Source organism: Hemitrygon akajei, chromosome 22, assembly GCF_048418815.1.
Source record: "Hemitrygon akajei chromosome 22, sHemAka1.3, whole genome shotgun sequence".
NCBI lineage: Eukaryota > Metazoa > Chordata > Chondrichthyes > Myliobatiformes > Dasyatidae > Hemitrygon > Hemitrygon akajei.
Genome location: NC_133145.1, coordinates 38,314,241 through 38,337,926, shown reverse-complemented (window position 1 = coordinate 38,337,926; position 23,686 = coordinate 38,314,241). Strand labels below are relative to the sequence as shown.

General features: G+C 36.7%; 1 protein-coding gene across 3 annotated transcripts in view; it reads left to right on the top strand.

Moving 5' to 3' along the window:
• Positions 1-23,686, top strand: part of stx8 (syntaxin 8) — a 184,129-nt gene that overhangs the window by 55,739 nt on the left and 104,704 nt on the right. The window contains exons 7-8 of one of the 3 annotated variants that reach the window (XM_073026021.1): positions 5,062-5,141; positions 6,439-6,459. The exons of the other annotated variants lie outside the window; for them this stretch is intronic. Coding sequence (XP_072882122.1) covers positions 5,062-5,141; positions 6,439-6,444 — 86 coding nt within the window. The 3' untranslated portion in view covers positions 6,445-6,459. Of the gene's footprint in view, positions 1-5,061; positions 5,142-6,438; positions 6,460-23,686 lie in introns of those variants that run through there. 3 annotated transcript variants of the gene reach the window in all.

Genomic DNA, 23,686 nt, shown 5'->3' with positions numbered 1-23,686 from the left:
TTATCCTTTAAAATTGTTCCGATCGTTGACCGACATAGCCTAACGCTTTTCCAATGACCAATGGTGTTTCACCTCTTTCCGATCGCTTTATTATTTCCATTTTATTTTCAACTGTGATCGTGATTATTTTCATGAACAGAAACACTGTACATTCAGAGCTCTGGCGCCAGGTCCTAATGTCCACCGCATTGAGATAGGTCTGGGGTTCCACTGGGTCCTAAGATCCACCACATTGCGACAGGTTGAATAAAGGACTTGAGCATCCGCGAATTTTGGTATCCTCGAGGAGTCCCGGAACCAATCCCTCACGGATAAGGAGGGCCGACTGTATTATGACCGCATACTTTAGGTATACATTTTGCCACAATTTTGAAACTCTGAAAGAACAAGCACTGAAATGTGTGTGAATACCGTAGATTTCGCACTACAGAGCGCACCTGATTAAAAGCCGCTGGCTCTAATTTTAGAAAGAAAATCAATTTTGTACTTGTACAAGCCGCACCGGATTTTCGGCCGCAGGTGTCCCACGTTGTAATATGAGATATTTACACAGAAAGATATTACACGTGAGGATTTTTTAACTTTTAATTAAATCCACATGGTAACATAAACAAATACATATTGCAAATGCTTTTTTTCAAACCGTGCCTGTAACGCGGCTACTTTTAAATATACGTTGCGTATACTTTTTTACTGAACAACATTCCAATATCTCCTAACGACTGGTAAAAAATATATATACTGCAGCCTACCAGGAAAAGTTATTGATCGCCTTTAACTTAAAAGCAGCGTTTTGGCTCCGCCGCTCCCCCCCACCTTCCCGTTTATCGCAAACCGGTATTTCCCACAAGACGCGGCGAAACCGGGTGTGACGTCATAGCATCCCGCGATGTAGTACAGAAAACAAATATAGTTAAAACACTTCTAACTTTAACTAGAAATTACTAACAAATGAATTACTAAGCGAAAATATTATAAACTAAATAACTGCCATAAAGGCAGCACAATGCTTTTCTTCGAGTGTTTTCCATGTTGATGAGGGTGAGTACAAATGACTGATTTACAATAATTTAATTGTGAAAGTGCGCTTGATTTATCGTACAATTTCATTGGACCTCTGTGAACTACTCATCAATTTTATTGGTCTACTGTTACGAGGCAAAATGTTTTTGGAGGCATGAAAAAAAATCATGCATTAGCCGCACCGTAGTAAAGGCCGCAGTGTTCAAAGCTGTTCAAAATGTGGGAAAAAAGTAGCGGCTTATAATCTGACATCTACGGTACTTCATGTCAATACTTTTATACAATTATGTGATGCCTTATTACCTACAATGATATATTCTCACATTTATCCCAAGAGATAATTTGTATTTATAGTGATTTTTTTTTTTACAAACCCTGTATATTGTCATTGCTTTTGCCAGAGTGTATTTTGGCAGCAATGTGCAATTGTCTAGTTAAATGTGGCCGCAAAATGTGTATTTAGACAGAATAACATCTTGGCTAACTGTCAGCGTCTGGGAGGTGAAAGCCCTAGGGCTGAATGACCAGACCATGGGAATTGGCCATGAAGCATAATTTCAACTATTTCTTTGATGAGAATTATTGCACATTTTATGGCTTAATTGCATAATAAAGTGGATGCAAAAAACTTTGAGTATGGAGCTTTGGAATTGAAGCCCAATTTTTCTTTACTACACATTCTTGAATCATCCTTTTAATCAGGTCAGTAAAAAGCTTTGTTAACTTTGTGGTCGTCTATCAGAGCAAATATTTTATGCCGATGATTTGTCAAATCTTTTAAATATAACTACATAACGGGGAAAGAATAACTCATTTGGGATGAGCTTTGCAACAGCTGTTTCCAATTGAGACAACGTGCCCAATAAAAAGTCAGTTCAATATGTAATTTACTGTAATCATATAATAGTAAATGGTTTAGCAACTGTGTGTCACTACTGAATCATAAAATGTGTAATCTTTCATAATATGATTGATTTTAACATCTAAATTACATAGTTAGTAAAATATGCTGTAACAACTCTTTTAGCATGGGAATTAGAAGCCCTGTTATTTAACACATTACACTGGTTTTTGGTTTGTACATTTGTCATTTCTACATTAAATATATAGTACTTGTCAAATTTAAACGGCTTACTATTTGATGTTTTTTAACTGTTATGAACTATTTATGTACATTATTTTGACCAGACCCAGTTGTTTATCTTGTACAGTTGATTTTACATTTGATTCATCAAGATTTAAGTTCAAAGTGCTTTTGTTAATTATTGCACATGTGATTATTATAATGCAATGGGGTCATGCGTGGATAACTAACAGAATGTTACAAATGTTTTGGCTAAGAGCAACCATGAATCCCTCTAAATATAACAGATCTATACTTAAGATTCAGATTTCTATACTTATCCATGCATCAATGCTGAAGAAATCCTTGGGGCTATTGAAATAATTATGCATTCTCAGTGGGCTCCCTACTTTTATGTTGAAATTTGATGCATTAATTCAGATTTTCAAAGGCATGCAAGTAAGCAAGATAGCTTCATTATGCAAATGACGTGCAAGGATCTTTCAGCTGTGCATGCTTTCTGTTTTTTTCCTTCCTTGATTATAAAGTAAGCTTTTTGTATTTAAATGTCCATATGGACTTTGCACAGAAATGTCAGGAATTCCATGCAAACCTGTCAACATTTTCTATGTACCTGTCTGAACTTTGTGTTTTCTGCATGAACATGGGAGTCCCAAAATTACTGACAGTTTTGCCATTTGAGAGGATTCCTTCCGTAATCTAGCTTGGGAACATGAAGCTGCAACTGTTCTCTCTCATTTATAGTGGGAAATCTGCTTAAGCAACTTGCACTAAGCTATTCCTGACACAGGACTGATTTCAGTCAAGGCGAAGAGTAACAAGGAACAAATTTCAGGAGAAATGTTTTTAAAATTTTTGTGTTTTACTTTTTAATTTTTAAATCATTTGAATAATTTTTGATTGTTTTTATAGTTTCTAAATTATTCCAAATGCCAGAAAAATCCAGTGTTTGTCAGTGATCTAGGTTCAGCTTTGTTGGTCATTAAAGCTTTTTTCAAGTGATTTGTGCATCCCTGTCTACCTCCCAGAAAATTGTTTCTGAACTTTATTAACATTAGTTTTTTTCTTCCAACAAAACTTATAATTTCCAAACTAATTGTGCTGCAGAATCATAGAGTTAAATAGCATGGAAACAGACTATTCTACCCATCTTGTCCATGCTGACCATAGTGCCTATCTAAGCTAGTCCCATTTGCCTGAATTTGCCTCTTAAGTTTTCCTATCCATTTATCTGTCCAAATGTCTCTTAAACATTATCTGCCTTTTCCACAACCTCTGGCAGCTCGTACCCATGAATATCTGTGTGGAAAAACCTGTAAGTAGAATAGAAACTTTAAAATGTTGCTCTTTCCCCTTATTAAGAGTCAAATTCATTCTCTTAATTTTACTTTACCAATGATTCAGTGAGGGTTGTGTGTGAAGGTCTCAACTTGTCTCAGATGCTTGGCTTTAAAACTTGTCATCTTTGATTCTGTGAATTGTGAACAGTTGTGAGTTTGAGCCAGTGCAGGTTATTTAATTTCATAGTGTGTAGAGGTACTGTTCATACAACTCTACTGATAGAAATAAAAATAAAAAATGCTGTAAGTAGGTCAGGCAGCATCCATGGAGAGAGAAACAGTTAATGTTTCAAGTTGATCTACTATCTGTTATTTGATTATTCTTAAGATTAGCATTTTCTGCTCAGTAAATTTAATTTAATCATTTGAAACAAGGGATGTCAAATACTTTAATTTGTCTCCATTGCAAGTGAGTTAGGAAATTCTACTTGTTTTGCTGGATATTGTTCCGTTATACAATCTATAAAAAATGCAATAAACCTTGGGGGCAAAAGATATCGGAGACCAGAGAGAAGGATAGAGGGAAATTTCACATTAATTCAATTATCAAAAACAATATTTAATTCTGAAGTCAGTTAATTGTCCACCTGTGTTTTGCTAACAGTTGAAAAAGATAACTGCTAATTTCTTTTATGCCTCTGAGGCAGAGATGCTAATTACTTTGGCCTTTGAGACAGAGAGGAAGAGCCTGATACATAAATAGAGAGGGGGAAAAAAGATAAATTCTTATATGCTATTTTTAAAACCATTTTATTATTTGATGCTGATTAATTTTCAGGACTAAATGGGAATAGCTTGTAATATGGCATTAAATGGGCAGCTTTCCAGAATGGCTGCTTAAATAAACTGTAAGATTTAGTTTCCAGGCAAGCAGGATTTTTAAACCTTCACTGAAGGAAACAAAGGATGGAAGAAGCTGAGAAGGCCTTTGATATGATATTTGAAGCAGATGGAGGACTAAGGAGAGAGTAAATGAGTGCAGAGCAAAGAAGAAGAGGGGCAGATCATAAAGGGATTTAAAGAAGAGAAGAGAGAGTTATGTTCAGGGTCAGTGACTGGCAGGAAATTAAGTGAAGAAATGACACACTAGTGATGAGAAGAGTGAATGAAGAAAAATGATTTACATGAGGAAATAGAAAATAAGGCTACAAGTGTTAAGTATTCTCTGTGACGTTACCACAGATATGTTGACAATGGTGGTGGTTCCTTTCTCCGCCATATCATAGTACATATTACTCAGCCGAACAAAATCAGGAACAAAAACCGAAGGCATGGGGTAGAAGCAAAGGGAGGAAAAAAACACAGATTTAGCACAGAGTAAAATCAGAAAGTGACCATTTTTGGCACTGCCACAGGGGATCAACTCACTTTCAGGTGAGGGTCAGGAATAACTGGCCCAGGGTACACACATAATCCATACTTTCTATCATATTTCTATTAAATTTATTTTCATTTTGGTTATTTATCAGGATAAATAATTAGAAAAGAGAAAAGGAAGATTGGTTGTTGCACTGATTTTTTTTTTAAGTAGCATTTGATCTGGTACTGGGAAACATGGATCTGAAATATTGCAATACCATTGCATATATGCTTAATGATTTAACGTTGTTGCAGGTGTAATTTCCATTGAAAATGTGCACCAAATGTATGATGGAAAAAAATTAACAGCTGGAAATAAAGTTTTGTTACTTAAGGTCAGTTAAAAATATTTTCAGTTATCTGTACGATGATTATTTAACCAGCTGTTTGCATGGAAGTGTTCTACTAAGGACTATATTGTACATTATAAAACACTAGAGTATTGGCAGATTTGTTTCACAAATGCGCCAATAACTGTAGACAGATGTACATTCCAGATTCTCAGAACACAATTGATTTGCTGAAAATGAGTGTATTTGTAAGATGACTTTGAAGTCATTTATTTATGTTGCTAATAATGAGAATTTATACTATGTGCTAATGACAGTATTGCAAAGCTGTTCGTAGTTTAATTTCTAGCGAAATAACATACTATTGAGATTGGTGAAGCTACACACAAAAATAATCAAGAACAACTATGTTGAGGGGGCTAAGTTTACTAATCCCTCTGAAACGCAATGTCCTGATACATTAAGTGCATAACAAAATAAGAGATTTAATTAGGTATATTTTGCATATCTCTCTAACCAAGGAATTCACAGTTCATATTATTAATTTGTTAGTCTATATGGTGCCAGGTATTCCGTAATACAGTATAAAATGCAGAGCATTCATTGAACATTAGCTACGGAAACCGGAAACCTGGATTGTGCTTCAAACACCTCTTCAAGGTATCCTATTCTGAAAAGAGCTGTGTTTTATTTTTATAGCTCTTGGTAATTTGTTTCACAGCCATCAATATCAGAAATTTGTGCTTTGTTGGAAAGAATTGTAGGAAATAAGCTTAAAATCGTCAAATCATTTGTTTCCAGGTGGCAGCCACATAGAGCCTTGACACAGTTTTTTTAGTTGATGTTATAGATTTTGAAGTCTTGAAGCAGATTTTTTAAATAAAAGAAAACTGGAAGCCACAGAAATCTCAGAGCGACTTTTGTGAATATACTAGCAATCACAAAGCATGAAGGAGATTATTTTCTTTTGGTCCTAATAGGAACTTTAAAGTACAGTTACAACATCTGTGCTAGTTAAATTTCAGCATTAAAATGAAAGACAATAGGTAAGATTGTTGAGAAACCCTTTGCTACAAAGTTGTGAACCATTTTACATAATTTGAAGCTGATTTTAGCACAGTAAGTACTTTTAGCACATTGACCAGAAGAATCTGTTTTAGGCAAGCAAGAAATTGAGTGGCTTCAATGGATAAGTCAAAGTCTTTGAAAACTTTGAGGTGGTGAAGAAACCAGAAATCCACAGAAGTGAGCAGAGAAGTCTCGTTCCTGTATTGGATAAGGGCAGGTTTCTGCTTGAATTTCAGTCATTTAAACAGCAGATGTTTATGTTTTTTAAAAAAAGGTCTGAGCCTCAACTGGAGCAGAAGAGCATTCAATCAGTCTTCTGATGACAAGCAAGTAGACCAACTTCACACTTCAGCAAATATACTCAAATATTTTTCGTCAGTGACATTGATTATAATCATTTCATTTGCCAGCATTTCACACAGGAAGACAGCAGTAAAACAGGGCTGATATAATGCAGCCTGTTGGTATGGAGTTGCTCTAGAAGACATGTTAACCCAAACTGCTCCTTGTGGGATCTTGGCACATTTACTACTTTTGTTTCAAAATGGATGTTTTTTTTCTGGACTGAAATAATACGAATAATAGAAAGTAGATCTTAGCCTTTAAAACATGTTGACTATTTAAATTATTTACAATAACTGTCAATTTTGATTCTGCCTTTAAATTGATGGAATCCCAAGGTGATACTAGCTATACCAATGCTTTCCCCATTATAATTCTATTCTACTTGCTCCCAGTATTATTGTTACTCTTCAAGCAATGCTGCAATAATGTTTTGCTTCAGAGAAAATGTCATCCCAAACATATAACAATTTAAAAGCATTTTTCCAAACGCACAATTATTTTTGTAATCATCTTAAATTTGTATTTCTGTTGCTATCCCTCCATAACTTCTCTTACTCTCCAAGAATGCCATTGTAACCACCTTGTATTACTGTCAGTGCTTCCCAATTTTTTCTTCAATATGTAATCATAACTATTCTGGTGAGATCTGCTGGGTGATATGTCCATAATTGAGTGAAAGGTGGTAGTGTAACCTTCCACTCAGCAGACCACCTTTTCCTAGATATCTGCATTGTACCATTGGGCTTCTGAAGAAATTCAACAGGGCAGCACAAAAATTCCACAGATTTCCCAGCTCGCAGGCTGGGAAGTTTGCCCACTGAACAGGCACCAGATTAATCTTTGACATTGACAAACGTTCAATAACAAAGACAGCTGGTGAGCCTGGGGGCAAACTTTTACCAGCTGTCGAAGTCCTTCTGTCATATAGCCAGCTACGAGCTGGGGAGGTTCTGTGTTGCCCTGGACCATGCTGATGTGCTAGGAGCTAGATTCTCTGCAGAATATGCTTCAGGATACAATGGGAGAAACAAGTGTAGTCCTGTGAAATGCCACTGGCATTCTTGTTTTGCTTCAGTGTGGGTACTTTGACTCAGCAGTTACTCAGTTGCCTATTCCAGCTATTTGAGTATATTGTCCAGGTTAATGCATTGTTATGGCATTTGAAGTACTATATATCAGAAATGACATTTAGTAGAGGGTCTCATTTTGTCTCCCCTCCCTGATGCATGTGAACAATCCTATGTATTCCAAACAATACTTTCTCTCACCAAACACTAGTAAAGGATTAGCTTGTCATCATCTCATTCCTCTTAGAGGTAATGTGCTTACAATGTGTTTCTCTCCATTACCATAGATATAATTCTTAAATGTATTTTCTTGGACAATCCTGAGGTACCATGGAAATATAATTTCTTTAATTTTCCTAATAAGTTCAATGTTTTTCCTAAAACTTGCAGTTGACTTTTGTGGTGCTAATAATACTGTTAGGGTGACCATTAAAATATAATAAAGCAATTTCTAGGTCTATATATTGTCAATATTTTTGTCTGCTCCAAGCTTCATTTTAATCACAATTAATAAAATGGGGCTTTTTTTTTGCGCAGACAGGGAAACAACTGGCGGAAAAAGCAAAAGTTGGAATGTAACAATGTAGTTCTGTATTTACCCTTAACTTCAGGTTACTGAATTAAAATATTGCATATGGGTTTCAATAGATACGTTTAATGTCAGAAAAATATATACAATATACATCCTGAAATTCTTTTTCTTCGCAAACATCCACGAAAGCAGAGGAGTGCCCCAAAGGATGAATGACAATTAAACATTAGAACCCTCAAAGTGCCCCTCTGAGCTCCCCCCAAGCAGCAGCAAGGCCTCCCCCACCCCCACCAGCAAAAAGCATCAGCACCCTCCACCGAGCACTCAAGTGTGCAGCAAGCATCAATAAAGACACAGACTTGTCGTACCACAAAGTGTTCACCTGCTAATTCGACATACGACAGGCTTCCTCTCGCTCTCCCTAATAAGGAATAACGGGGTGTTCCTGTTTCACAGCAAGAGGGGAGACATAACAAACAACTCACTGATTTACAATGTTAAAAGTGTTGCTTTTTCCAAGCTCTGCACCCAGAGAGTCAGCTCCAGAAAAGTGCAGCTCTTTGAACACACAACGCACGGCAACTAACCCACTGTTCCCGATCTTCCGTGTTCTCCTGCGACGCTTCAGTCAGCACGTCTCCAGAGCCACGAAAATCTGGAACCCTGAAGGTGCGCTCGTTCTCCAGGCCACGTCCTTGAGATATCACAAAGTGACCGGTTGTAAGGCTCTGAGAGTGGGCATGGACTTTTGCAAAATGTCAGTTGTCACTTAACTTTTATAAAATTTGATCCTGCCCTTGGATTTTCCTGTTAGGAGTTAGCACATTCTCTCTCTGCCTGCATGGTTTTCTGTTGGATGCTCCTGTTTTCTGTCACATACTCAAGATGTGTGATTGAATAGCTGGACACTGTAAATTGCTCCAAGTGCATGGTGGTGATGAAGTCTGGAAGGAATTGATGGGAATGTAGTGAAAATATAACAGGATGAGTGCTCGATGATTTATGTGACTGACTGTGTTTCTGTGCCGAATGACTCTGATTCAATATGGCTTACATATAGGTAGAATATTCTACACAGTATATACTTCATAAAAGCTTCTTGCCCCATATTTAACTACTTCAAATGCAAAGGTCCCATAACGGCATTGGAAGAATGAGAAAGCAAAAGTAGTTGGAACAAGGACAGGAAGAAGCTTTTATTTCCAACAGTAAAGCTGGAAAGTTTGAGAAATAACATGCCAGCAGGTTGGGGGGGATGTGTGGGGTTGTGGTTAATTTCTTCAAATTCTTTTTCCCACTCCATCTTGTAAATTGGCTACCCAAAAAAGAGTAAAATAAATTTGGGAATCTACGCACACTACAGTTATTACCAACAATGCACAAAAGGTGAAGTAATTAAACCATCTTTTAGCATCATTATAAGTGAATGTAGTCTGTTTGTTTTGGAGTGCATGACCAAAATCCTTCTGTTATATCTGGGGCGTTACATACAGTTTACTAAGTTAGTTGTCAAGAACTGTTTAATTAAGTGTTACTGTTCTTACTTTTTTTTTTACCTATCTTAGATTTTATGTGGTTGGTATAATATTTTTCTGCATTTACATTTTCATCCACAGTAATGATTCCATGATGGTGGAATAATGTGAACGTTGAGAAAGTTGATGCAAGTTTGCTTGCTGCTAGCCCTGGCTTTTAGGTGAAGTCTCAATTGTGAGCAAGGTTATTGTAGGTTCAAGTCATATTCCTTCACAGTAAATAATTCAATGCACTACCGCTGAAGGAATCTTGCACTGCCATATTACAGTTCCAAAAAGGAATCAACTAAGAATCCCACTAGCCGCCCCTTCCTTCCTGTTCCATTTTGTGAGCTGGTAAGCCTGATGAACCAGGAGTTGGCCAGCTGCCCATGGTCCCATCCACCTAGGCGAGATGTGGAGGGCCCATCTTTCTGGCCCTCTGGACTTTCAGCAGCAGGTGTACAGTCACTCAGCAACCCTTAAACTCACAGTGAATTCATGTAGGTATCTAATTTTCATTGACAAGACTGAACATTGTAAGTCATAGGTGGGAATATTTGCTCCAACGTTTAATATCAACTAAGATGAATGAAGCTATTATTTATTCATGATCATGTTTCATCGGATATCTTGCAAATTGACTGCTTCAGATGGATCCGTGTCTCGTGCCATTTGGCCACTGTTTTCTACTTTTCAGCAGTCACTCGGAAGTGTTGTATTGGCCATAAAGTGATTATAGAATTATCAATGTGTCTACTGCTTACAGATGTGCCTTTTCTTTCTAACATACTGTTAATCCATGGCTTCCTGTGGAACATCAATGCCAATACATCTCTGGTTTCATATTTAAATCAACTCAGAATGTGTCAGCACACTCTCTCTCCCAGGATCTCTGATTGTGAAAATCACGTACAGGCGACCAAGTGCTGCTAGAACTCACAAAACTGTAAATCCGTCATTACTCCTGCATGTCGAATTCCACTCCCAACGTCATTGTGAGATTTTAAATTTCTGAAAGATTTTAGCTTTTTGCTTACGATAAGAAATGTATTTGATTATTTTAGACTGACAATCAGAAGGTGACACACAGCACCTGTCTGCAACTTTGCTCTCTGTTGAACAGCCTCCACAGTTCAGTCTCTGCAGCCATCTTTAAGTTGAATTCTCAGCTGGCCAAGGTGTCAAGCCCTGCACCACCTGCTCTCTTCTCTCCTAATTAGGCCACCTGCTTAGATGGATGAATTTTAGCACATGAGTGACCTTAAATCAGATTGATGTTGGTCTTTTTTGGGAAGGTTGGTTTATTATTATTGTCACATGTACTGAGATACAGTGAGTACCTTTTGTTCCGCATACCATCCAGGCAGATCATTGAGGTAGGAAAAAAAAACAAAAAAAAAAGTAGATTGCAGAAAATAGTGTTGCCAATGCAGGAAGAGTGCATTGCAAGTGGACAGATAAGGTGTAAGACCCACAACAAGGTAGATTAGGAGATCTCGGGTTCATCTCGTATGTGTAGGAGAGGTCTGTTTAAGTGTTCAATAATAGAGGGATAGAAGCGGTCCTTGAGTCTGGAGATACATGTTCTTAAGCTTTTCTATCTTCTGCTCAATGGGAGGGGGATGAGAGAACGATGTATGGAAGAGGTCCTTGCTTATGCTAGCTACATTCCTGAGGCAGTGTGGAGTGTAGCTGGAGGAGGGAGGCTGGTTTGTGATAGAGTAGCTGCGTTCATGATCTTCTGCAATTTCTCCGACCCCCTCAGCTTCAGTATGAATTTAGTTTGTTATTTTCCACTTCCAGACCAGTACAGCTAAGAAAGCTAAAATGGCACAAACAGCTGTAACCCTGTATGTGTAAATGTGTTAGTGGGGACACTTGGCGTGCCATTGACTCATGATGAGGAGCATTTAACATGCAAAGATAACTCTGCTTCTCTTTCTGCAGATTTTGCTTTAATTGCTGAGCCTATCACATTACCGTAACCTCTCCACCTTCCCTTTCTCCAATGGTCCACTCTTCTCCTATCAGATTTCTTCCTCTGCAGTCCTTCACCTTTCCTTCCCACCTGGCTTCTCCTATCACCTTCTAACTATCCTCCTTCCCCTCCTCCCCACTTCTTTATTCTGGCATTGGCCCCCTTCCCTTGCAGTCCTAAAGAAGGGTCTTGGCCCAAAATGTTAACTGTTTATTCATTTCCATAGATGCTGCCTGACCTGCTGAGTTTCTCCTTTGTGTGTGTTGCTTTGTATTTCCAGCAAGTGCAAAATTTTCATGTACTTGTTGTCCGTTGCGCAGACCTGGTCTTACTGTCTCCCAAGACTGTTGAATGTTCAAGCAACACACACAAAATGCTGGTGGAACACAGCAGGCCAGGCAGCATCTGTAAGAAGAAGTGCAGCCAACGTTTCAGACGTTGCTGGGAAGGAAGTCCTGATGAAGGGTCTCGGCCCGAAACGTTGACTGCACTTTTTCCTATAGATGCTGCTTGACCTGCTGCGTTCCACCAGCATTTTGTGTGTGTTGCTTGAACTTCCAGCATCTGCAGATTTCCTCGTGTTTGCACTGTTGAATGTTCATTTAGTTACTGAAATTCCTTTCTTTAAATTTCCCTGTGGCTCCTCCTGACTTTCCTCAATCAAAATGTTCTTCAAAACCTTTCCCCTTATTTCCTAATTTTGGCTCAATATGTATTTTTGTTAGGATTGCTTCTGTGAAGAATTGAATTATTTTGCCACGTTAATCATGCTATAGAAATGCATGTTGTTGTTGAAATGTGTTGGAAAACTACTTTAACAATTCTACAGAATATTTATGCTTCATTGGGAATGCTTTAACTGAAGTCTCCAATGCCTGTATGACTTAAACATTGTAAGTTACTTCAATAGGTGCGGGACAAAATTCAAATACTTTCTGGCCTGAATTATGTAATGATGTAAAGATTTTTTGCAATAATACAATTCTCATTGTGTCATCTATAGAAGCTGTGACTATAGAAATAGGCTTGAAATTTTAGTGAAATTAAGTGGTGGTGTATATTGCAAAATAAATTATTAGTAGAGCAAATTTAAAACAACATGTATTTTTATACACTTTTCATTCATTTAAGGATATTTTTAAATATAGATAGATCATCTGTAGTATATCCATTGCAGCTGTTGCTAACAATAGCTTGTCAAGAGTTTTTTGTGACCTGTTGAAAACTCATGATTGATGGTCAAGAGCTCCAGCTGAGATTCCTGTTAGGACAAGAAGCTGGGGCAGATTTAGCAGATTATGGAATCTGTCAGGCCCCTATTCACCGTCTATAGAGACATTGTACAGAGAATAATGGCTACTTCTCCATGAATTACAAGGCTGTAATCGAGGCCGAGATGATGTCATGTAACATAATCGTGAAGTTTTTCAGTTTATGTTCACTCTCAAATGGTAAGTTGGTTTGGTTCATTAAATTTAAGAATGTATCACTATTATTTTAAAACAAATTTCATTTTGTTTTTTTTAACTCATTTAATTTTCTACTCATTTCAAGATGTTAAGTTTTGTTTGTGAAATGTTTTCAAGAGTTTTAAACAATTTTGATAAGCACCTCTGTGGCTGATCTTTGCTCATTAAATACCATGTGTATATATATGTATGATCATCCTGCTGTTCACCTGAAAAGCTCCATTTCCTGCTCATCTTATGATCCCAGTATGTACTTTCCAGCCTGGGCTGCTGAGAAGCTAAACTGATTACCTTTCATCTCTCTCTAACTATGGCTTTTGAAACTAATTCTGGCTCAGACCAATTTGCTCAACATTGATCAGTAATTGAACCTGACACCTTTGTTGTTTCAGAATCAGGTTTATTATCACCGGCATGTGACGTGAAATTTGTTAACTTAGCAGCAGCAGTTCAATGCAATACATAATATAGAAGGAAAAAAAGATAATAAATAAGTAAATCTTATTCAGTATACTTTATATGTGCAAAAAACAGAAATACTATATATTTTAAAAATTGAGGCAGCGTCCAAGGGTTCAGTGTCCATTTAGGAATCAAATGGCAGAAGGGAAGAGCTGTTCCTGAATCACTGAGTGTGTGCCTTCAGGCTTCCTGTACCTCCTACCTGATGGTAACAGTGAGAAAAGGGCATCCCCTGGATGCTGGAGGTCCTTAATAATGGAGACTGTCTTTCTAAGGCACCTCTTCTTGAAGATGTCCTGGTTACTTAGTAGGATAGTACCCAAGATGGAGCTGACTAGATTTACAACCCTCTGCAGCTTCTTTTGGTTCTATGCAATAGCCTCTGCATACCAGACAGTGATGCAGCCTGTCAGAATGCTCACCATGGTACATCTATAGAAGTTTTTGAGTGTGTTTGTTGACATACCAAATCTCTTCAAACTGCTAATAAAGTATAGCTGCTGTCTTGCCTTCTTTATAACTGCATCGATATGTTGGGACCAGGCTAGATCCTCAGAGGTCTTGACACCCAGGAACTTGAAACTGCTCACTCTTTCCACTTCTGATCCCTCTATGATGATCGGTATGTGTTTATTTGTCTTACCCTTCTGGAAGTCCACAATCAGCTCTTCGTCTTACTGATGTTAAGTGCCAGGTTGTTGCTGTGGCAGTACTCCACTGGTTGGCATATCTCACTCCTGTACACCCTCTTGTCACCACCTGAGATTCTACCAACAATGGTTGTATCGTCAGCAAATTTATAGATGGTATTTGAGCTATACCTAGCTGCACAGTCGTGGGTATAGAGAGAGTAGAGCAGTGGGCTAAGCACACACCCCTGAGGTGTGCCAGTGTTTATCATCAGTAAGGAGGAGATATTGTCACCAGTCTGCACAGATTGTCGTCTTCCAGTTAGGAAGTCGAGGATCCAATTGAAGAGGGAGGTACAGAGGCCCGGGTTCTGCAACTTCAATAGCATTAATATTGCATTAGACAAGTCAGAAGCAATTTTTGAGTTTGTTTTTATTTATATTGTTCAAGCAATTAGAATCTCACATTTGTATTTGAAATCCTGTTTTGTGACAAAAATTATCACACTTTATGATGTAGTACATGTGGCTTTGCCAAGTTAATGTTCACTCTAGCTTTTTGAACACCTACTTGTAAATTGATATATTCTGAAAAGCTAATGTTGCAAAACGTCTTGATTTTAAATAGAACGCCATAAAATCATGGTTAATTCTAATGTTAGCTATATTTTCAAATTTAGAAAATACTAGAAATTTCTCTGGACAGTATGCAAAGTGAGTCTGAACATTACTTAGCTAGATAGCAGATTGCCTGTTATGCTCCCAGTAGGGCTAGAGTTTTCCATGTAAGTTTTTACACATAACATACCTCTAGTTAATTGTTCATGTCCTGAGGGCAAAATCAGCAGGACATCAAATGAATAATTTTATTTTCTAATGCAGCTTTGTACATTAGTATTGTACTCTAAAGAATATCATTTCATGCAGGTGGTACCTCCTGTATGTTTGAGAAACAACCAAAGTAATCAATCATATAGTAATTCTGAAATTTAGTATAATAGAAAGTTGAAAGATTTTAAATGATGTTACTAAAAGTATGCAAAAATTGTAAACTTCAGAATGAAAATCTTAATACTGACATTTGGCTTCAAGATATCCTGCAATAATTAAAACAGGATTTGTAGAGTTCAAAACTACGTAATGCTGCATTTTTCAAGCATTTTTAGACTGTTTAGAGTTTTGCACATTTTTAAAATAAGGTTTTCCATTGTACTTAATGTAGTCAATGTGGTTTGTTACCTTTCCTGCTTATTGCGGTGATGGTTCAGAAAGTTATGCAGCGACCTTTGCAGCAATAAAAGACACTTTATGTTAGTTAATGATCATGATTTCGAGAAATAAAACTGCATTTTAGTTGTGGAGCATAACTTGAAATTGGTCTGTTCATCTGCATTTAACGTTCAAGCTCCAATGTAAACACTGAGTAGTATTTAGAGTGGTTGTAATTGAAAGCAACCCACTTTCACTGCTGAGTGATGTAGAAAATGTAATGGAAATAAATCAAATGAATTAAATCTGATCTAGTCTGTTTGAAACTGCTGATAGGTTTGATGTCTGCAGTTTCTGATTGCAGTGCATTGTGTCAAGTAACATTATTGTTAAATATTTATCAATTTTTGTGCACTTGTATTAATGTCAGTTAAAATCTTCCTACCTTCAATTATAGCAAAATACCCTGCGAGTGATTATTCTGGTTGGTGCTGAAACCTGTTACATCATATTGGAACAACAGCTTCTTACGAGCACAAATTGGGGTCATAGGCAATTAGCTTTTAAGAAAATAATTGCATAGCATCTCATGAGTATTTTTGCATTGACTAATATGCAGTTTTACTTCTCCAAATCATGATCATTAACTCACATAAAATGCCAGGTGTTACTGCAAAAGTTGATAGAAATAAAAATCCAAATAATCAGTCAGTTCCAATTCCTATGGAAATGTTTTCACAATCATAGGTGTTGAGAAATACCCAACAATCTATAAATGCTACCTAGCAATATGAGGGGACCGGCTTAGGAATTTTCCATTTCAACTTGTGTGCGTTGGCCTGTTCATGTTGATTTTTGAGGAAAATGATTTGTAAAAGCATAAAATTCTGTGATTTCCTATAGGTTGGCAAAAAAGGTGCCAAATGAAGTAATATGTATATATTATAGACTGTACACTGTAAAAACATTTTGATAGGTTTATAGATTTTATAAATGCCATTGGACAAAATGTTTCCCTTTAACAATAGGCAACTTTTACTTTTCAATATGATTTAAAGGATACACACTATTTGTTTTCTCACTCAAGTTACTGTAGTTCCAATTCAGCAGTTTGCCAGTAGGTGCCAGAATGGTTCAATGCAGCAAGGAGGTTTGACTCAGAATAATACAACTTTTCTGAAAATAATAATTGTTGAAAAAACACTTGGCCAGCTAAAGTAGCTAACTCTCCAGAAATAGTTTTATTGGTTAAATATATTGGTGACAATAAAACATTGAATCTGATCCCATCCCATGTTTTTGCTCATGACAGTTTTGTGAGGAATTTGATCCAGACCTTTGAAGATAGTTTACTTTGGCTACACACTGATAGCATTATTAACACTGCAGTTCTGAAACTTAATTCTGGCAATTCAAAGTTTATTTTGATGTACATTAAACCAATTTTCTAGTGTTTTAAAAAACAATTGAAAATGGAAGAATGCTGTCACTTTTAAAATATTTCTAGCAATTTCCATTTGGGCGTCTTGAGAAAGCTAACAATTCAACCTTGTAAAATGCATGAAGCAATTTACAGCCTGTTTAACTTGTATTTTGATGTATCATTTTTAAAAAACTGTACCAGTTCTTTCTGTAGCTGGTATTATAACAATACGATACCAGCTACAGCAAGAAGATGTAAGTAAATAATACTTGAATGGTTTACTGTGAGTATAACTCTAAGTATAATACTCCTAATAATTTTTGTATTGGGCTAGCAACTTAAAATAAAGTTACACCTGACATAATATAAATTGGGATGATATGTGGGATGCTAGGTGGTTAATATGGCCAAGAAGATAAAGGTGTGACCATGAAGTACCTTATTTTATTAGTGTTTGCAGTGGGATATGCATTTACTTTAGCTCTATTGTATGGTTGATATAAATATAGCTTCTGCATTGAGACTGGAGTTATGCTTGTATGTAAAATCCATATACCTTATACACTCACGTTGCTGAGGTCAGAATCAGCTACAGAACTGAGAATAGTATCAGTGTATAATGACATGCTAATATTTAAGACATCAAAAGCTTAATCGATAAGTACATTGTTCATCAAATGTAGGCTTTTTGAAATTAAAAATACAAATAATATTGTTAATTTGGTGTTATCATAAAAAGGAAAGACATTATTCTGTTCAAGAGATGTGTATTAATGGGTGTTTTATTTTTAGACTAAGCAATATTGTGTTGGTAGCAACTTTGATGATTTTTTTGTCTGAATATCCACTTTATTGAGAACTACATTTTGAGTTTTTAATGGATTTTGTAGTTTATTACTTCAGTTATAAAAAATTCTGAATTTTGTTGTCGTGTGAAGTTATCATCTAACGAATGTTACCTACCTTTCATTATTTTAATACAATTTCCTTGTTAACACTTCATGTTCTGCACATAGCATTTCTTACCATTGTCAACTTTTGCACAAATTATTGTAACTAATCATTTTTCCGTGTAATATATACACTAACTTCAAGTACATTGTTTTCAAATAAACCTTTTTTTCTGTAACCAAGACTGCTTTGCTTTTTATCTGTTGTCGCAATGGTTGTCTTGGGTGTTCAAAGTTAATTTATTATCAAAGTACCTCTGAGTCACCATATTTGTTTTCTTGTGGGCATACACAGTAAATCCAAGAAGCACAATAGAATCAATGAATGGCCTCACTCAACAGAACGGACAAGCAACCAATGTGCAAAAGAGTACAAAACAGAAAAATAATAATAGTAATAAATAGAGTAGGTAAGCAATAAATATTGAGGACATGTGATGAAGAGTCCTTGAAAGTGAGTCTGCAGGTTGTGGGGATAGTGTAGTGATGGGATAAGTGAAGGTATCCCCCTCTGGTTCAAGAGCCTGATGGTTAAAGGGTTACAACTGTTCTTGGACCTAGTGGTGTGAGTCCTCAGGCTCCTGTACCACCTTCCTGATGACAGTAGTGAGAACAGAAAATGGCTTGTGTGGTAGAGGTCCTTGATGATTGGATGTTGCTTTCCTGCAACAGTACTCCATGTAGATGTTCTCAGTGGTGGAGTAAATTAATTTTTATTCCTCCAGTTTGTTTATGATGTCTTTTTGCCTCATGGCAAATTCTTCTTCCCCAAGACAAGGCAACACTCAGAAGGAGACTGAATAGGGAACATTAAATATGCATTATCTCAATAATAGTTCAGATGTAAATTTTTGTTCTGTATTTAAATTTACATCTGGAGATAGAACATATAAACAGGGGTAAGTCATTGGACCCAAACAACCAGTTGAGGTGAAAGATTAGTTCACTTCCATTCAAGTCTACTGCATACAGTTTTCACAATTTGGCCTCCTATTCATTGAAGAAACCAAATGCAGCTTGGCTGGGTCAATATGGGACACCTGCGCTTGGTCCATAAGGTTGATCCTAAGCTTTCTGTTGCATACCCCTTTAATTCTCAATCCTACTCCTATTTTGACCCCAAGCCTGTCTCCTCCACTGCCATGGTGAGGCCAATGTAAATTAGAGGAACAAGATCATATCTTTTGATTGGTCATGTTGCAGTCTCCTGGAATGTATACTGAATTTTACCAACTTCAGATAAATTGCCCTCACACTGTTTCCCATTATCAGGTATATGTCCCTTTTTCACCTTCTTATTATAAAATGACTGCCTTACCATCAGTAGACAAACTCCTCGTCTATCATATAGTATTTTGCACCTCTCTCCTCCCTTTTGAAAAATGTAACCCTTCCTGTCTTTCCCCAGTCCTGAAAAAGAGACCCTGACCGATCCCCCCCCCACAATCCAAGCCATGCTTTCTTTTCACTACTACCATGGGAAGGAGATACAGGAGCCTTAGGTCCCACATTAACAAGTTCAGGAGCAATTATTACCCTTTAACCATCAGGCTGCTGAACTAGGATAACTTCACGCACTCAACTCTAAATTGACTCCACAACCTAGGAATTCAATTTCATGGAATCTACAACTCATGTTCTCAGCATTATTTATTTATTTAAGTATCATCTTTATTATTATTGTAGTTGCACAGATTGTCATCTTTGTACATAGGCAATTCGTCAGTCTTTGTAGTTTTTCATTGATTCTATCACATTTCTTTGTTCTATTGTGAATGCTTGCAACGAAATGAATTTCAAAGGTCTATATGTGGCATACATTATACATACTTTAAAAATAAATTTACTTTGACACAAAACAATAACTGGGTTCTCTTTCCTCAGACCAACTGAGTTCTTCCAACATTTTCTGTTTCCATAGGTCATTGTTCTTGATTATTTCAAACCACTTTATGAAATCATTGCTTTTTTATAAGCTAGCTCCATGCATTCACCTTGTTCATTTGTTGTGGCTATTTTGAAATACATAATATAAAACTGAGGGATAAGTGTAACACAAAAAAGTGAGGAACAGTGTTATTGGCCCTCGGACATTTTTTCTGGTTATTTCCTGTCTCTGATAACCCTTTCGAGCTCTCATTTAGGAATTAGTATTCTTGTTTTAAGATACAGACTGATTGAGTTCACATTTGCTGGAAATGCAATTTATTTACTGCAACTTTGTCTAATCATTTAATCTATTAAGTTCTCTGTAATTCAGTGTTTCCATAAGACATAGGGGGTAGAATTGGGCCATTCAGCCCATCAATCATGGCTGATTTATTATGCCTCTCAACCCCATTCTCCTCCATTCTCCCCATAACCTTTGATGCCCTTACTAATCAAGAACCTACCAACCACTGCTTTAAATATACCTAATGACTTGGCCTCCACAACCTTCTGTGGCAATGAATTCCACAGATTCACCATCTTCAGGCTAAATAAAATAACTCCTCATTGGTGTTGTAAAGGGGCATCCTTTTATTCTGAGACTGACCTCTGGTCCTTTATCTACACTGTTGATTGCAAATTACTTTACCACTTGATTATTCTTCCCATAATGTAAATAATTATTAAATATGATCATTTACTGAAATGGTTCTGAAGTCAAGAATTTGAAACTATAGATATAAAAATAAATATATCTATGGCAACTTCTGAAAACATGGACTAACCCATTTCTAGGGATTGTATACCTAAATTAAGTCAAAAGTAATGAATTTGTCTTGTTTCCTAGTACTGTGCCTGGTGTTATAAAATGAGTAGGAGGATTCTTTATGTGATGTTGGTGAAGGGATTTTGAGTAGTTTGTCCAAATTGTATTAAGGACCCTTCTTATCAAATCATTCTCAATCTGAAAGTGGAGTTTGTGGAAAGTGTGTCATCTATATAGTTGTCTTTGGAGAAATGCAATGTGAAGGTGAATGAAAATGTAACAGTCTAAGCAAATTCATATTGCCCCAAATTAATTTGTCTGACTTATTTTAAAATGCAGTGCAGAAAGTGTGCTTGAACTAAATCTGTTAGCTGCGGATGATGAATAAAGCTATTTTGCTGCATGTCAGCTATTGATGGAGGATGCTCTTCATATTATTGAAGTGACCAGTTGCACAGCAGGAACTCATTAGTAGCTATTCATCATACATGACACTGGAGGTAATCCTTCTTGTTAATGTTTCAATAGAGTTATGTGGTTTTACAGCGGCTGTGGTTAATGGGAGACTCGGGACTGAAGAGTTATTAGCACTGAGAAACAGGTTTTATTTTTAAAAGGAATCTTGCTAAAGAGTTAAATATGAAACTTTGTGATGTGCTCAGCTTTTTATGAACTTCAACTGTGGTATATTTGAACAATAGTGGCTTTCTTTAAGATTAAAGAACAAAAGTTTGAGAGTATTAAATATGCAAAGCTATTAACATATACAAACCTTAATATATTTGCAATTTTATATACTTTCATAAATCCCTCTTAATTGGATTAATTATAAATATCAGGAGTATATACAGTGCTTATGCAAAAGCAGATTTGATGGCAACTATTGCTGCATCTGTCTGCCCATTTGTACAGACATCATAAAACCAAACCTCAACGAAATAACTTCAAAGATCTTTACAAAATGTTCAGCTATCTCTGTAAATGAACATCCTCTTGTTTCATTGCAGCTAATTCTTCTGAATCTGTTGACTCTTGCTTAGTGATGGCATCACAGCCACTGACAGCCTTTTGGTATCTCGCCCAGCTGTCGATTTCTTGTGTGTCAGTCTGGACAAATCCTTTGTAGTTAATCTTGGACATGGTCTGTGTGAGCACTGATATTCAAGCCTTTATATTTTCTCAGGCTTTGAAGGAATGCGGAATTTGTGCTATAGAAGTAATCAATGCTCATATTCACCTTCAGCTTGATATTCATTAAAATTGCAATAGTTAGAAAATATCTCAACATCTAATATTTACAGGATTTTAAATTACTATAAACTTGTGAATCTTTGGTTTCATTTCCAGCAAAAGGCTATGCTCAGCCTTTATGTCAGTGGTGCTCTTTCTTCTTTTGCTGCTTCCTAATTTGCAGTTGAAAAACAACAAAACTATAATTTCCAGTGCCCAAGTAGAGAGCCTCAAGGGAAGTAAACACTGGATCAGAGGATAATAGTACTTGTGTTATTCAGAGGCTTTTCTATCGCTGCAGTTGATGGATAACAGAACAGGACACAATTAGAGATAGACAGATGGCTGGATGGAGAGACTGTAAAATCACAATAGAAAATAGTTTAATATTTAGGAAGTAATTTTTTGTATAAACTGTTGGAATTTACTAAACGTTGATTTCTATCAGCTAATTGCAGTCTTAAAACGCGTCTTCAGAGCTTGCAATAATATAACACCACAGGCTGTCTCAAATAGCTTTACAGTAAATGAAGTACTTTTTCAATAGTAATCAGATTTGTAATAAAGGGTACAATTTGCAATGAATAGTGGGCAAGGGAGTGGGATTGGGGATGACCTGATGACGTGGTGATGTAAGTGTAGCTTTGGATTAGGCTGAGTTAGCACAGTGTCCCCAACGATGCAATCACTGAGGTTGCCATAAAGTTGCCCTGGATTTTGTAAATGATGGAATAAGATGTGTGCAGGCTATCCTAAAAATCAGATGCATTGGGTTCAAAGCCGAGCAAGCTTGGCCTGACCATTACCGGAGTAAAATATCACTGAAGAATTTGTAACATTATGTGAGAGAGCCAATAAGAACTTGTTTTGTCATGGGTAGACATCCATTCTGATAATGTGTCAGTACCTCTGTACCATGAAACAAAGATCACGAGTTTAGGTCTGAGTGTAATTTTAAATTCACCAACTTCTCATTCAGAGGTGACTCTGCTACTACTGTGCTAAATCTGATGATTTCCTCTGCAACTTCTCTGATAATAGCAAGTCATCTGTTGTTGAGAAAATTGTGTTGATTTCATAAAGGAGCACTTCAATAGCTAACGACGAGCTTCCCGTGTACACATATTGGATTTATGTGGTTTGGGCTCTAGCTGTAGGCAGCAAATTTACAGATATTACCTTTCCTTTTCCAGTTACTGATGCTTTTGAGAACAGATCTGGAATTCTCTGTTTAAAAAAATGACCTTTGGATTAAGTGATATAAACTAGTAAACTGTTAAGACTTTTACAGTGCACAGCTGATCTTATTGTGAAGGTTAGAAATGCAAAGACATTATGGTTTTCAGTTGTGGAGCCAGATACAGTTTCACCTCTTAAGAAATATTGCTCCTTTATTCTCCCTTTTTCTCTTTGCGCTCTGCTTACTAAGTTCTGATCCCAGTTTTCCTTTGTCCCTTTTGTTAAATGCTTCTACTCCCCTGTACATTCCGGGACACACAAGCTCCTATCTGCTGATGCTCCCGATGGATTTGAAACTATGAACAGGAATTGCCAAACTCACTAAGATTTCTTGGCACATTGTACAACAATCATAGTAGAATGACAAGTGGTAAGAACTCAGGAATGGTACTTAGTACAGAACATACAGAATGAATGAGTGCAGACAGTGGCTCCAGAATGCTGTATTTTTTTTTGTTTTCAAATGTCCACAGCTGGAATTTACATTCAAGTTCCTTTAACAGGAATTAAATATGTGGATGATTGTATTTAAAGTGAGAGTGGGCTTTATTCATTTTAGTCATGTTGAGAACATATGTTTTATAAATTTGTAGTTAGATTCAAAGTCTGCAGCAGGCGACCAAATAAACTATAGAACTTTTTAAGGGACTAGATTGCAACCAAAAGGGACTGTTTGCAAAGATTACAGAAAAGTGAATGACATCTCTGCAAGGGCAAGGAGAGGCGGGTGAATCAGGGAGGTGGATCTCCGTTTTGTGAAATTGTTCCGAAAGTTAT